Source organism: Hoplias malabaricus, chromosome 14, assembly GCF_029633855.1.
Source record: "Hoplias malabaricus isolate fHopMal1 chromosome 14, fHopMal1.hap1, whole genome shotgun sequence".
NCBI classification, from domain to species: Eukaryota; Metazoa; Chordata; class Actinopteri; order Characiformes; family Erythrinidae; genus Hoplias; species Hoplias malabaricus.
The window spans coordinates 32,239,943-32,255,502 of NC_089813.1; the positions used below are offsets into that span (position 1 = coordinate 32,239,943).

At 37.9% G+C, this 15,560-nt stretch overlaps 1 protein-coding gene across 1 annotated transcript; it reads right to left on the minus strand.

Annotated features, from left to right (window-relative positions):
- Positions 1 to 275: 275 nt before the first annotated feature.
- Positions 276 to 15,102, minus strand: klhl12 (kelch-like family member 12). Its single transcript, XM_066643985.1, has 12 exons — positions 14,836 to 15,102; positions 13,539 to 13,790; positions 10,554 to 10,707; positions 7,388 to 7,605; positions 6,161 to 6,310; positions 5,955 to 6,069; positions 5,598 to 5,704; positions 3,104 to 3,299; positions 2,427 to 2,585; positions 2,074 to 2,172; positions 1,775 to 1,961; positions 276 to 1,589 (listed from the first exon to the last, which is right to left on the minus strand). The coding sequence occupies exons 2-12, from the start codon at positions 13,719 to 13,721 to the stop codon at positions 1,463 to 1,465; spliced, it is 1,695 nt and encodes a 564-aa protein (XP_066500082.1). The 5' UTR covers positions 13,722 to 13,790; positions 14,836 to 15,102; the 3' UTR covers positions 276 to 1,462.
- Positions 15,103 to 15,560: the final 458 nt, after the last annotated feature.

Consider the following 15,560-nt stretch of genomic DNA (forward strand, 5'->3'; position numbering starts at 1 on the left):
ATACAACACCAGCTCTGACGTCTTTGTGTGCAATTGACAAAACATTTAGTGACTTCTACAATGAAATTCGGTTACTGTGGACATTAAAAGTCTTTACAATTGCACTAAATAAGCTTTCACAAAAATAACTCGAGTAGTTTGAAATAATGCCTTATGACCTTTCATTACATCGCACTCACTTAGTCTTGAAGATTACTTCTCTGAGACACCCATCAGTTTTTGGACTCAAATCAGTCCATCTACATTGTGAAGACAAGAAAAAAGCAGTAAATTTGCATGATAGGGCTGATGTACAGAATTTATGACATTTCTTTATTCGCAATTACATCAGTCCATTAATCAGCATACCATACATACCGCAATACAATACACATCATAGCTCATCGATCACTCATAATAGTGGATGCATATCTAGAGAACAATACAAACACTTCACATTATGGTCATGATCAGTTTGTACAGAAGTAAATTCCTCAATTCACTTCTAAACTCTATTGATGCAACTGACTTAAGAAAACACGCAGTAAACTGGCTAATAGACTTCTGTCGTCATGATGGTGAATACACACAGTGCATACATGATGATATTTAAAGTGTGACAAAAAGACTGATTTAAAGGTACACCAAGTAACGTTTGTGTCTTTAACAAAGACAAGCCATTTTGTCACTAGGAAAAAATTTGGGCACAACTAATAGTGCTGCTGTTCATTTTCTTAATATTTTTTATACAGTATTAAAAGATATGTCTACTTACTGTACCTTTAACTCTTGAGGCAACAAGAAGGACCTCTGCATTTCAAATACAGACTTGAAGATTAAAATGAAAGACAAGACACTGATATCATCAGTTCCACAGAACTTTGTACATGAACCAAGGTAGAGTTGTAGGCATTTACAGTCAGAAATATGGGCATATTGTTTTCAAGTCCTAAAATATGCTCTCCTTCAGATATTATACTGCAATGTCAAAGTAGGCTGAAGCCTCATGGTCAGTTTTGGTAACATTTGCCACAAAGGCAATAAGGCATATAGCAGCAACAGCTGAAGCACACGTTACAGTGTTCTTCTGCATTTAAAATATTGTATATATATATATTTTTTTACAGCAGTTGATCAAAATATTGCACTTTTGTAGTCTCATCCATATGAACCTCGCAAGTAACCACAGACACCACTGAACCACAGGGTCATGTACGGAGAGTGAAGACATCTTGGCAGGCCACAGACAGTGAGTGCATTACAAAGTTTACATCTCAGATGGCAACTGAACCAGGCTCCAAAAAAGGACTAGAGCAGAAATATAAAAAATGTTAGTCATATGATCTGCATTCCCAGTTTGCCTGCTCTTCCATGCTAATATGGGTGGCACGTAGTAGATCAGTCTTAGTTGCTAGCTGCCAGTCACCGTCAGAAAAGCTTACTCCATTGGTTTGCCAGTTGAAAATGTCAGACAGCCATATTCTCATTTTTCACGTAGCACACAAACCCCTGCGTCACAGCGCTGTGTAGCCATGGAGGTCACAACCTCCCAGCTGTCCAGGACAGGGTCATAACATTCGATACTGCTGAGCAAGGAGTTGCCATCATATCTGAAAATGGAGTAAAGGAATGATAATACAAGACACATTTAGTTGGACAATTTAGATGTTTTTTGGGCAAAGGAAAGTTTGATGACACTACTACAATAACAGATGAAGCATTTACCATCTAATACTAAATTTCTCAATTTGTACTGTATTGGGTATTTTGTAAGAAATGACATTTGAAATCTTACCCTGCAATGGCATATAATCGTCCCCTAAGGACAGTGGCCCCCACATAGCAGCGTGGTGTTGTCATGGGTGCCACAGTAGTCCAATAGTCTGTACGGATATTGTATACCTCTACAGAGGCAAGATGTGCTGTGCCATCAAACCCTCCAACTACATAAATGTGGTCATTTAGCAAAGCCACCCCTGCACCTATTACACAAAATATGACAACATTACATGTACAGCAAGAAAACAAATTTGCAAATCCTACACCATTCATGTACAAGCGTCTTCAATTAAAACTCAACAGTTTAAAAATCACCTGAACGTTTGTTGGCCATAGGGGTGACACTGGTCCAATGACCTGTGTGTGGGTCATAGCGTTCCACTGAATTCAAAATGTTCAGGCCATCGTAGCCACCTGTAACAATGGAACCGCAACTTACTCAATGAATAATAATACACTAAATGCAACTTTCTGTTCATTAGATGTACTGCCAATAATTATAATGTCTTCCTTTGAAACACATTAAAGTGAAAAATTAACAAAAATTAAAAACAGTATATTTCAGATGTAAATGTGACATTTTCAGTGTGAATGCAAACAACTTTTAACCTTTAATAGTGACTCTTTCACTGCATAAAATGCTGAATTTGTACTAACATAGATCATACCTAAACAGTAGATGAGCCCGCTTGCCACTACAAGTCCAGCTCCTTCTCTAGCTGTTTGCATATCTCCCAGCATACTCCACTGGTCAATGTTGGGATCGTATCTCTCCATACTGGTGTGCCGACGACTGCCATCAAACCCGCCAGCCACATAAATCATATCTGAATGAAGGTTTATACATAGGCTAAGTCAGCTTGAAATTATAAAAAATATATATATATATATATATATAGCAATGGAAGATAATCTGTTAAAATCAGTCAAGGCATAATACTGAAAGATGTAGTGCAGATATGCAGGCATAGCATGGGTAGCTCTCCATTCCACTAAACAGAAGCACTTATCAAGTCACTACAATTCTTACACTTGGTTTTGAGAAATAACAGCAATGGATTAATACTTAAGGAGTTTTGCTTGACTAATACACCACCAACTGTTTAAGCAATCCACAGACTAATGTGGTTTCAAATGTTGTAATCAACAGCTCACAAAACTTGTTTGTTAGACAGGTCTGGTTACAAACGTGCACTTTCCTGAAGTATCGGTCTCACACTGTAGTATGACAGAGGCCTTAATAAAAAAACATATATATTCAATCCTATCACTGTACCCACAAACCAGATCAGATTCACTTAATTTTTTAACTTGTCTTTTAGATAAGGACAAATGATGAAGGCACCTCCAAGTGTAGTCGCCCCTGCAAGGCCTCGCCGTACATTCATGGTGGCCACGGTGTACCAAACTCCATCTTCATCCGCTGTATAGTCCAAACACTCAACGGAACTAAGGCGTGACCGACCATCATAGCCTCCGATTACATATACACGGTCATTAAGGGAAACAGTGGCAACATAACGTCGTTTTCGTGCAATGTTCTAAAACGTTAAAACATACAGAAAATTGATGAGTTTACAAAAATAAAACTTCTTCATACCCAAGTTCAACATGCTTTAAATAGTACACCTATACTTATTGCTTAAGTAGTACAGAACTTTACAGTACACACAAAGAATACCACAATTTGTTAATTATTATTAAATTCAATACATCTGATAGACTTATATTTAATAAATACAATACACTAAAGATTTTGTGATTTTGTGAGCAAGGTCTATGGTAACTCATCAGATTGGTGCTCTTAATCCCCAGAAGCATTACACCTCCAATAAAAGACAAGATGACAATTTTAAATCATGTTACAAACTCAGCCTGTTTTCAAAAAATAGCTTAGTCTTTAATGGATTGAATTTTTATTTTCAACCAAGCATGTCAAACATAATACAAAGTTTCTTTTCTCAGACATATTTACTTTCATGATACACCCATTCCCAGACTTTCGAAAACTCAGGAAGTATAATGCACAAAGCAACAAAAAGATAATAGAATATCATATAACCACAACTCTTTCCTTTGACATGTGCTTCCCCTGCAAGGAACAGTAAATGTATCATCTTAAAGCTCTACTCCTGCTGATTAAATAAACACAGTATTAAATTACAAACCGGATTCCAAAAAAGTTGGGACACTAATCAAAATGTGAATGAACATCTAATATTTTATTCAGAATAGAACACAAATCACAGATCAAAAGTTTAAACTGAGAGAATGTATCATTTTAAGGGAAAAATGTTTTAAAATTTCATGGCGTCAACAAATCCCAAAAAAGTTGGAAGGCCATTTTTTACCACTGTGTGGCATCCCCCCTTCTTCTTACAACACTCAGCAAACATCTGGGGACAGAGGAGACCAGTTTCTCAAGTTTAGAAATAGGAACGCTCTCCCATTCTTGTCTAATACAGGCCTCTAACTGTTCAATCGTCTTGGGCCTTCTTTGTCACACCTTCCTCTTTATGATGCGCCAAATGTTCTCTATAGGTGAAAGATCTGGACTGCAGGCTGTCATTTCAGTACCCGGATCCTTCTCCTACGTAGCCATGATGTTGTGATTGCTGCAGAATGTGGCCTGACATTATCTTGTTGAAAAATGCAGGGTCTTCCCTGAAAGAGATGACGTCTAGATGGGAGCATATGTTGTTCTAGAACCTGAACATAGTTCTCTGCATTAATGGTGCCTTTCCAGACATGCAAGCTGCCCATGCCACAAGCACTCATGCAGCCCCATACCATCAGTGATGCAGGCTTCTGAACGGAGCGTTGATAACAACTTGGGTTATCCTTGTCCTCTCTGGTCCGGATGACATGGCGTCCCAGTGTTCCATAAAGAACTTCAAATCGTGACTCATCTGACCACAGAACAGTCTTCCATTTTGCCACACTCCATTTCAAAAGACCCCTGGCCCAGTGCAAACGTCTGAGCTTGTGGAGCTTGCTTAGAAATGGCTTCCTCTGTGCACTGTAGAGTTTCAGCTGGCAACGGCGGATGGCACGGTGGATTGTGTTCACTGACAATGCTTTCTGGAAGTATTCCTGAGCCCATTCTGTTATTTCCTTGACTGTGGCATTTCTGTTTGAGGTGCAGTGACGTTTAAGGGCCCGGAGATCATGACCATCCAGTAGAGTTTTACTGCCTTGACCCTTATGCACAGCAATTGTTCCAGATTCTCTGAATCTTTTGATGATGTTATGCACGGTTGATGATGATAACTTAAAAGTCTTTGCTATTTTACGCTGGGTAACACCATTCTGGTATCGCTGCACTATCTTTCTGCGCAACAATGGTGGAATTGGTGATCCTCTTACCATCTTGGCTTCAGAGACACACTGACACTCTGAGAAGCTCTTTTTATACCCAACCATGTGGTCAATTGACCCAATTAGTGTTAATTGGTCTTCCAGCTGTTCGTTATATGCTCAATTTCCTTTTATTGCTACTTGTCCCAACTTTTTTGGGATTTGGAAATTTTGAATCAACATATTTTTCCTTTACAATGTTACATTTACTCAGGTTAAACTTTTGATCTGTCATCTATGTTCTATTACTAATAAAATATTGACATTTGCCATCTCCACATCATTGCATTCAGTTTTTATTCACAATTTGTTTAGTGTCACAACTTTTTTGGAATCCGGGTTGTATTATTTAACACAGTATTAAATTATAAATTACTATATACATAATGGCTTACATCATGTTCGTAAGTTCCTTACAAACTTAACATATAAAAAGTATTATGAAAATGCTTCTTAAAAATACTAAATGTTCTTTCACTTACAGGCAGAAAACTCCATTCCTGAGTTTTAGGATCGTACTTCTCCACAACATCAATAGGGGACTGCTGACTCCCAAAGCCACCAATTACCAACAGCACTTCCTTGGCACCTGGTATCAGTACGAAAGTGTAATAATTGTTTTTAGACAAAATGTCACAGAAGAAGTGGTATGGATATGACAGGGCAGTAGCGCAGCTATAGTATAGTATAGCATAGTAGTAGTGTTGTGTGACGGCAGTAGTGTTTTACGGTTTGTGGTCTATAAAGCTTTCCTGGATTTTCCAGTGCTCATATAACATACAATTTAGTTTTGATTTTTGGACAATCTCATCAGTGAGTTTGTGCAGATGAGTTTGTACCTAATCTGGCTTGGGTCCGAGGCCCCTGCATTTCACTGCGTAACTCAGGTCTTAGATGAAACTTTTTGGCTTCATCCACAAGGTCTCGGCAGGCCAGACTGCAGCGTATAAGAGGCTAAACACAAAACGCAGACTTAAATGTACACAACATGCTTAGTCTTCTTTCTTTGAAAAAAAAAATAAATAAAATAAGTGGGAAGACTGACCTCTGAGTCTATGACATCTGTAATGTAACGTGGTGTAAGCAGAGGCATGCGCACATATTCAAGCATGTCTGCCAGGTATGGCTCTCGCTCCTTCCTGTTGTGCTTTACCCAGTTTAACACTGCCTCAAAAACTGGCTCCTCTGAGTCCACCTAAGACAGATAAATAAATATACTTAATTTATATTTCTGGCAAGGACATGTTTTAGTTTCACCAAAAGTATCCCTCATTAATTTGTATTTCATTTGGTAAAAAAAGAAGTAAAAGCTCACAAAGGCTATGACAATCAGGAAACAAATCTCAGACATAGACCTTTTATTTTTGCATAATACAGACTAAAAATTAAGTTTTAAATTCTAGTTTCACTGTTGGGTCAATGAGACACGTAGGCCAGTATGTCTGATTCTTTCATATACACAGAAATTTCTTTAAATGGTATGGAGAGAGGAAATATCTTTGAGACTAAAGAAGACTGGTTATAAATCTAACTCCAATGGGTATGCTTTCAGAGGAGGAAGACAACAGCAGTAGGAGAAGTCAATTCTCGATCAGAAGGTTTAAAGCCTTTGTCAACTAGTGAAAAAAGAAAATGAATGTGGAGAGAAAAAGTAGATTGAGTATTAAGTGGAATTACAACAGGCCCATGCTTGATTTTATGCTCACTATTAGTTTGTGGTTTAAATATAAAATAACATACAGCTAGGCAAGTTTGTGCCAGTTCAGTGTCTTACACACAACTGTTACAGACCACACAACCTTTGAGAGGTAAATTCTGTATCAATTTCCCAACATCCCCAGGAGTTGGGAACTGTTCCATCCTCTCCCTAAAGTTGTAACACAATAAAAATATCAAACATGCTTTCAGAGACAATGAGACACTGTGTATGAATGTTTTTTTCTTCTCAATGCCTCAGCTCTGAACCCTGCTGCTGGATTAACTTGTGTACGAGCGGCTGCCTTTCTGACAAACACACTAACATTGTAGTAACAAAAGTATGCTTATTAAAGTTGTATCTGAAATGTGGAAACAAAAATGTCCTGTAGAGGCATAGAAGGACCCCAAGAACTAAATATTGAGCAATTCTGCACATAAATAAATTTGGATATTTATGCCATAAATAGTCCTCAGTTAATCATCTGGATTAATCAACTGAATAGGTCTATACTAGGACTGAATACAAAACATTTTTGTGAGTGTTACTAGGCATTTTGGGCAACCAGAGTCTCACCTGAATCTCATCACATTTGATGAGTTTCTCAACTTCACTCTGGCAGAGGAGCATGAACTCTTCGTGCTGTACCACCTCTGAGAAGTGCTTCTGTGAGAAGAGCTCAGCTGCCTGCATCAGATCCACACAGTTATGGGTCTCTGCAAAGTCTCTAATGCCCAGACAGTTGGATGGGTCCAGTTGACTGTTGAGGAAATCACAGCAAGCTCTTTTCACCCCTGTGCAGAACAAAGTTAAGAAAGATATTACAAAATGACTACTGGAATGAGTATTTGAGTAACAGTAAGTAGACGAACCTACTTATTAAGCCAAAAAAAATTTCCCCATAAAAAGTTTGACACGAAATATATAAAACTAATCGCCCACAGCTATTCCCTGTGGGGAAAATACAGTGTGTGCAACTTTGTTCTCAATCAACCCAAAAGACTCATAAATATCAAAGCTTAATATTTTTGGAAGTTGTGGAGGAAGTTAGGAGGATATCTGTTTGTGCAGGTAACTATTACAGTGCAGAATTATTAGGCAACTTAATAAAAACCAAATTTATACCCATCTCACGTTTTCACTGGTTTATTATCACCAGGTAAACCAATATAACAACACAAAATTTAGAAATAAACATTTCTGACATTCAAAAACAAAACCAAAAACAAATCAGTGACCAATATAGCCACCTTTCTTTACGATAACACTCAAAAGCCTTCCATCCATAGATTCTGTCAGTTGCTTGATCTGTTTACGATCAACATTGCGTGCAGCAGCCACCACAGCCTCCCAGACACTGTTCAGAGAGGTGTACCGCTTTCCCTCCCTGTAGATCTCACATTTTATGAGGGACCACAGGTTCTCTATGGGGTTCAGATCAGGTGAACAAGGGGGCCATGTCATTGTTTTTTCTTCTTTGTAGACCTTTACTGGCCAGCCACGCTGTGGAGTATTTGGATGCATGTGATGGAGCATTGTCCTGCATGAAAATCATGTTTTTCTTGAACGATATAGACTTCTTCCTGTACCACTGCTTGAAGAAACTGGCAGTAGGTCTGGGAGTTGAGCTTCACTCCATCCTCAACCCGAAAAGTCATCTTTGATGATATCAGCCCATACCAGTAGTCCACCTCCACCTTGCTGGCGTATTTGTCATGAAACGCTTGATTGTTCTGTGATCACGCTTCAAAATTTGCCAATTTCAAGATTGCTGCATCCCTCTGCAAGACATCTCACAATTTTTGATCTCTCTTCTGACCCATTTTGCCAAAGGAAAGGAAGTTGCCTAATAATTAAGCACACTTTATGTAGGGCACACTTCTCATTACAGAGATGCACATCACCTGATTTACTTAATTGGTAGATGGCTTTCAAGCCTATACAGCTTGGAGTAGGACAACACGTATAAAAAGGATGATGTGATCAAAATACTCATTTGCGTAATAATTCTGCACACACTGTAAATAAATACGTTAATTAAAAAAAACTAGTAGCATATCAAAACAAGACAAATTTAATCTTTCAACTAGTGCAGTATTTATACAAGCAAACTTGGGAAATCCCTCCAAGAATGCATTAATCCAAAAAAGTAAGAACATTTACCAAATATATATATAAATACATATTTGGCAAATATCTAACTGTTATTCAAATTTGCTTTTTGAACTTAAAATACTTCATGACAACAATTCACACAAAATATAGGTATCGTTTAATTTTTTTTCAGCAAAATTACATTTTATTTCAATAACACCACAACTACACTGGGCTTGAAAGAACTATGATGGACCGCTGCTTTAATAAATATGACAGAAAACATTCTTGAAAGACGTGTCTATTTTGTTCAACTCTCAGATTTGTTTCTCGTGTCTATACAAAATCCATTTGATCTCAGCTGACTAAAGAAAGTAATATATACCCAAGCTGGTGTATATTCACTAAACACAGCAATGCTGTAACTGAAAGCTGGCAGCTCAGGCTTGTTTGACGCGTTATCTGTCATGAACTTATGATGCTTATTTCCACTGAAGGGGCTGACCCAGTTAAAGGCAGAGAGTGAAAAACACACAATGTCTCCACATAGAACAGAATCCTAAATCCTCAGCAAGGAAATCAGTCACAGCTAGCAGCGCTGAAAGGCTCTAAAGGGCCATTTCTGAATGGTTCTCTCACAAGCACCGACTTGTGCTGGACTTTTTTGCAAAGTAACTGAAAACAAAAGGGACTCTGAGCATAGGACTTGCCTTTAGCAAGAACATCAGGTGTGCACCATGCTTTACTCAACACTAGAGCATTATAGAACCACAAACACGCGGTTACTCAGTGCTGCCTCTTCTTTTGTTTGTTGTATGCTCATTTAGAATGATGATAATTCAGAGTGTGGTACCATAAAAAAAATCAGCAATACCACTTAAATATTTGATTCATTCAAAGAACTTCAGCTGCAACACAACACTTCCAAAATATATGCAACAACTAGAAGCAAAGATCATGTACAAGCCTGAAGTGTTCAAACTAATTAACTTACCACCTTGTTTAGTAGCTATGTTTACTTAGCAGTTAACACAGACTGAACTGTAAAAACCATATATTCCAGTAAACATTTAAGCAAAAGAGAAAGAAAATCATTCTGCTAGTTTAAAGACATTAGAAATTGCTACTCAGCTAACAACAAACAAATATTTTTAGCATGTTACATTACTAAATTATAAGATATCTTTTTTCATAATTCATATTTTGTGTTTCAACAAAGACATTTGGTGCTTTTCGATACTGACATGTATTTGACATAATTCAAAACACCCTATTAACATTTCTTTTGGCTGGGGCAATATACGTCTGTGAAAAATAACGTGGAAAATTATTTCAAACCTCCTAAAATATTGCAATTATCTACGTATCTAACTATATGTTATATATATTCTTTAAACTACGTTCTGTACGTATGCCTGGTCCACAGTAATTAAGTAAAAATAAAAAGCAAAGATGATACCATATGCTCCCAAGTAAAACCATTTCAACAGTACTGACAGATTTATAGTACAGTGTTTGTATCGGAATAGACCACACAGCAAACTATCACAAGATTTAAACACAGGCCAAAAGCAACATAATCAAAAGCTTGTGTGGTATGCAAATCTTTTGTCACATGACTTCAGGAAGCCATTTTGCAGGTGTTTACCTTTAAGCTGGAGCAGACAAGCAGCGGGAAGAAGCTCCTGCACGTTCTCTACAGTAACCAACACAGTCTCTGTATAAACAAAGTCCAGTAGGATCTCCATGGTGGAGGCAGTGAGACCCTGAATGTCCACAAAAGACTTCCCTTTCTCTGCCAGCTACAAGAGAACAAGAGGTGAGAAGGGATAGGAAGAACAGAGAGATTAGGCAAAGTGTTCGGAACAAATGTATAGAACTTTGTCCAGTTTCTACACAATATATTGTATACAGTATATTAATGAACATTCAGTCATTGTCTGTAACCGCTTGTGCAATTCAGGGTTGCAGTGGGTCCAGAGCCTAACCGGAATCATTGGGCGCAAGGCACGAACACACCCTGGAGGGGGCACCATTCCTTCACGCGTGACACAGACACACACACAGACAATCCAAGCTGTTTGAGGTGAAGTTTCCACAATCAGTGATGGTTTGGGGAGCCATGTCATCTGCTGGTGTTGGTTTACTGTGTTATGTTAAGTTCAAAGTCAATGCAACCTTCTACCAGACAAATTTAGAGCACTTCATGCTTCCCTCTGCTGACAAGCTTTTTGGAGATGCGAATTTCATTTTCCAGCAGGATTTGACACCTGTCCACACTGCCAAAAGTACCAATACCTGGTTTAATAACTACAGTATCACTGTGCTTGATTGGCCAGCAAACTCACCTGACCTAAACCCCAGAATATATGGGGTATTGTCAAGAGGAAGATGAGAGAAACCAGACCCTACAATGCAGACAAGCTGAAGGCCACTATCAAAGCAACCTGGGCTTCCTTAACACTTCAGCAGTGCCACAGGCTGATCGCCTCCATGCCACGCCACATTGATACAGTGATTCATGTCAAAGGAGCCCCAACCAAGTATTGAGTGCATATACTGTACATAATGTTTTAGTAGGCCAACATTTCTGTATTAAAGATAATTTTTTAAATTGGTCTCATACATAATATTCTAATTTTCTAAGATAATGACTTTTGGGTTTTCATTAGCTGTAAACCATAATCATCAACATTAAAATAAATAAAAACTTGAAAGAGATCACTCTGTTAGTAACGAATGTATATACGAGTTTCAGTTTTGAATAGAATTTCTGAAATAAATTAACTATTTGATGATACTGTAATTTATTGAGGTGCACCTGTATGTGGAGCCTTTCTGACTGCAGCAAGAAACCTTCAATATTGTCAGCAGTAGTGGTCCTATGCCATCTTGGAGGAACGCAAATGACTCACAAATTTATACTGTTAGAAGTAATTTTCAAGAAAAGAATTCTCCAATGCATTAATGTACAACTTTATTCTGTAAGCTCAGATCTATTAATCTAAACTGTATGTGAACAGATATTAAAAAAGCCCAAAATGAATAATGATCCTACTTTGAAATACTGCAGAAATAGGGTCTGGGCTCTCTGGGTTATGATTTATATTAATATCTGTTTTGCATTAAATATAATCAAACATATTAAATTAATTCATAAATTCATTGTCTGTAATCACTTATCCAGTTCAAGGTCGCATTGTGTCCGGAGCCTAACCAGAATCATTGGGCACAAAGCAGGAACACACTCTGGAGGGAGTGCCAGTCACACACTCACATTCACTCAGACCTATGGAAAGTCGCCAATCCACCTACCAACATGTGTTTTGGACTGCACCCGGAGGAAACCCACACAGACACGGGGAGAACGCACCTATTTTTGCACCATAACTGACAAAAATGTACACTACAATTTAGAAAAGAACATTGAAAAAAGTGCAGAAATCAGAAAAATGCTTTCAACTACTTTATCTCTGCTTGAAATAATTTAGATAGAGAAGGCCATGGAAAAAGACCACACCTGGATTTAGTTCATATATTTTGGTTGACTTGCTCCACTGCACCCACTAGTGAACAAAGATAAGACTACATGGAAACATATTTCTCCATTTTCTAAAACTAGCAGGAGTCTACAAATTTCTCTTCGTCTACCTTGAAAGCATTCCATATCTATTTAGGGTATTCTGTGTTTTATCTTAATAGACATTAAAAAGGTCAATGCTATCCTAGGTAAATCCACAGTTTAAAATCATCAACTGAGTAGTGTTTTTTATTGGAATATATACTTTAGAATATATTCTCAACAATTTCCTTTTACTCAAACTCAGTGTAAATTGCAGAGACATATATAATATATGTGTGTATGTGTAAAGTACCGAATTTGTTTGTGTATCGAATGAGAAATGAACATCCATTGATCCTGAGTGATTCTATCAGTTATAACATCTACAACACTTATAAATCACAATATATTTGAGAAAAGCAGGCCTGATTACTAAAATTTTAAAAACGAGATAAAACCTCTAATGCTTTTCTGCTGACCCCTAGTGGCCGATTGCAGCCCCCAGTTTGTGAACCACTGATTTAGGGTGTTTGACAGACTTGTCAAAAAACATTTAAATAATAATAATAATAATAATAATACACACAAGCTTCAATACCTCAGCAGACAGTGTCACACTCTTAGAGCCAATGAGGATATTTCCTTCATAACCTATATTTTCTAACTGTCTAACTTAAATAATATAAGCATGTAAGCATTGTAGAACTACCATTAGTACTACAATGATTAAGACCACAGATAAGTGTGCCATGTTAAGTCTCTAACAAAGCCCCAGATCTAACACAGGATGTTAAATTCAGGGCAATAGTCATCACACAAGTCTAAATTGCTTAAGACTAAGCAGGTATCTCACAAAAAAACTGAAAATGTAGCCATGAGATATGAGGGAGAACATATACAATCATTTGAAGGTAATTCATGATATGTTGTGTTTTCTTTTATGAAGGAAATGGAGTAAATAAATGATCCAGAGATAAAGTGAGGTTGAATAAATTGCAGTATTTGGACCACATTATTTAAGACTTGTTCAGCACTGTTAAAGTCTGTTTGGTCTTGGTGTGTTTTCATTACCTCACTGGTGAACATGGCACAGAAGTAATCGCTGCAGGCAGCCAACACGATGCGGTGGGCAGGAAAATCTGTGTTCTCAACCCTCAGCGTGATGTCACATAGTGTGTTACTCTTCCTCAAGGCGTTCATGGCATTCAGGATGGACTTGGCATGCGAGTTGGTCATGATGTCTTTGGGTGCCATGGCGACTGGCGAAGGAGGAGAGCGACACTTCCACAGGCAGTGCAGGATGATAAAACAAGATTTGGGTCTCTGTTCATAAAACAGCATAAGAGATTGCTGGTTTGTTACTACCTAACTACACAGATCTAAAGCCGTGTAAGATTAAAAGTAAGAACAAGTCCGCAATTCTAAGCGATATGTGAACATAACATATACATTCTATCAGTAATGATCCTACTTTGAAATACTGTGTGAATTCACAGTCTGGGCCCTCTGGTTATGATAATTATGATTAAACATTTTACATTACTGCATTAAGTCTAATAAAACTTGAATATTTTTTCTTTCCTAACAATGCATCATGCAGTTGTTAGGCTGAGATGGAGGTGGGGACTAAATATAAGCAAGTACACGACATGAAGGCAATGGAGTAAAGTTACATCTAGACACTTTTAAGGCATTAGATGAGATTTTATTGTAAATTGCATCCAAAAGTCATTTTGATGCACAGAGATGGGTTTTTAGGGGTTGTAACCCATGGCCGGTGATGAACTTGATGACGAAACCTCTTCTCTCATGGCCAAGGCCTCTGTATGTTTATTCCCTGCAGCTGGACTGGATTCATTCCAGTAGTCAGTAAGGTTAGGAGCAAGTCAGCTCTCTTGGGCTGTGCATTACATATAACTGAGGCTGCTTTGGTAGTAAACCGTATGCCTCAATCAAAAATGGTCAACGGTGGGGCTAGTATTGTAGACAACCAATAGTGTTGGAGTAAAAAGGTTTAGCCACAAGCAGGACCATTCTAAACGTTCGAATTTTGGATTCCATCTTTAACAGTCGCAGAGCACCAGCGTAGCTTCTGCACTATTTAAGGTGGAATGAACACTGCACGCCAACTTTAGTATCAAACAAGCAGCACCATCCTTAACTAACAATGTTATTTCTGTAAAGCTAAATTATTGAGCTAAGCTAAACGCTGTGAATATATCTCCTTCTGACCTGAACCACGTTAGCGTCCATGCTAAGTGGCTAATTTACCACCATTACTTTACAAACTCAGCATATACATATATTTAAGACATACCTGTGGTCCTATGTAATAGCAATATATTATTTAATAATATAAGCGACTCACCACCAGCAGGAGCAAAGTCAGAAAGTGAGGTCCGTGGGCTGTGAGCCGTGAGCGGTTACTCAGCGCCACATACGCCGCCTACAGAGTTTCATACTCCGGCCACACTCAGCCCCACAGTCTCCAGGGAATAACACAAAACAAGGTGAACAAGGAGACTATACTCAATCTAAACACTGTAGCATTCAGCTCTCTCTGATCGACAAACTTTGCTAGAGTTACAGTGAGTACTTTCTCTACTGGTTTCACAGATCTCCTCAGCAACAAGGTGGACACCAAAACACTCTACGTCACCACGTAGGGCCCGGTGACGTAGAACGGTCAAACGTTGTACAGGAAGAAATAAAAAATAGCACCAGAAACAGTACACATAAAAACAATGTAGTACACTTTTAGATAATGTTTTTATTTATCGCTTATTCTAAACATAATTGGCAAATGAAACTAAACAGGTCGAACCTCGACCAGGTGGCGTCCTCTGGTGGACGGTTTGAACAAATATTAGAATATCATCAAACAGTTAATTTATTTCAGTAATTCAGTTCAAAAAGTGAAACTCGTATGTTACATAGATACAAACAGAGTGGTCTATTCCAAGCGTTTATTGTTCAATCATTTTAATTATTGTTCAAATAGCTTTTAATGTTCAATCAGAATCACTTTACTCGCCAAGTATTTTACACATACAAGGAAATTATTTTGGTGAGAGCACACCTGTATGACACGTA

Coding starts and splice junctions, on each gene's coding strand:
- klhl12 (XM_066643985.1), bottom strand. CDS start 13,721: ATGGCACCCAAAGACATCATGACCAACTCGCATGCCAAGTCCATCCTG. Junction 6,070..6,160: donor CAGATGTCATAGACTCAGAG/GTCAGTCTTCCC, acceptor TTTTGTGTTTAG/CCTCTTATACGCTGCAGTCT. Junction 5,705..5,954: donor TCGGACCCAAGCCAGATTAG/GTACAAACTCAT, acceptor TACTGATACCAG/GTGCCAAGGAAGTGCTGTTG.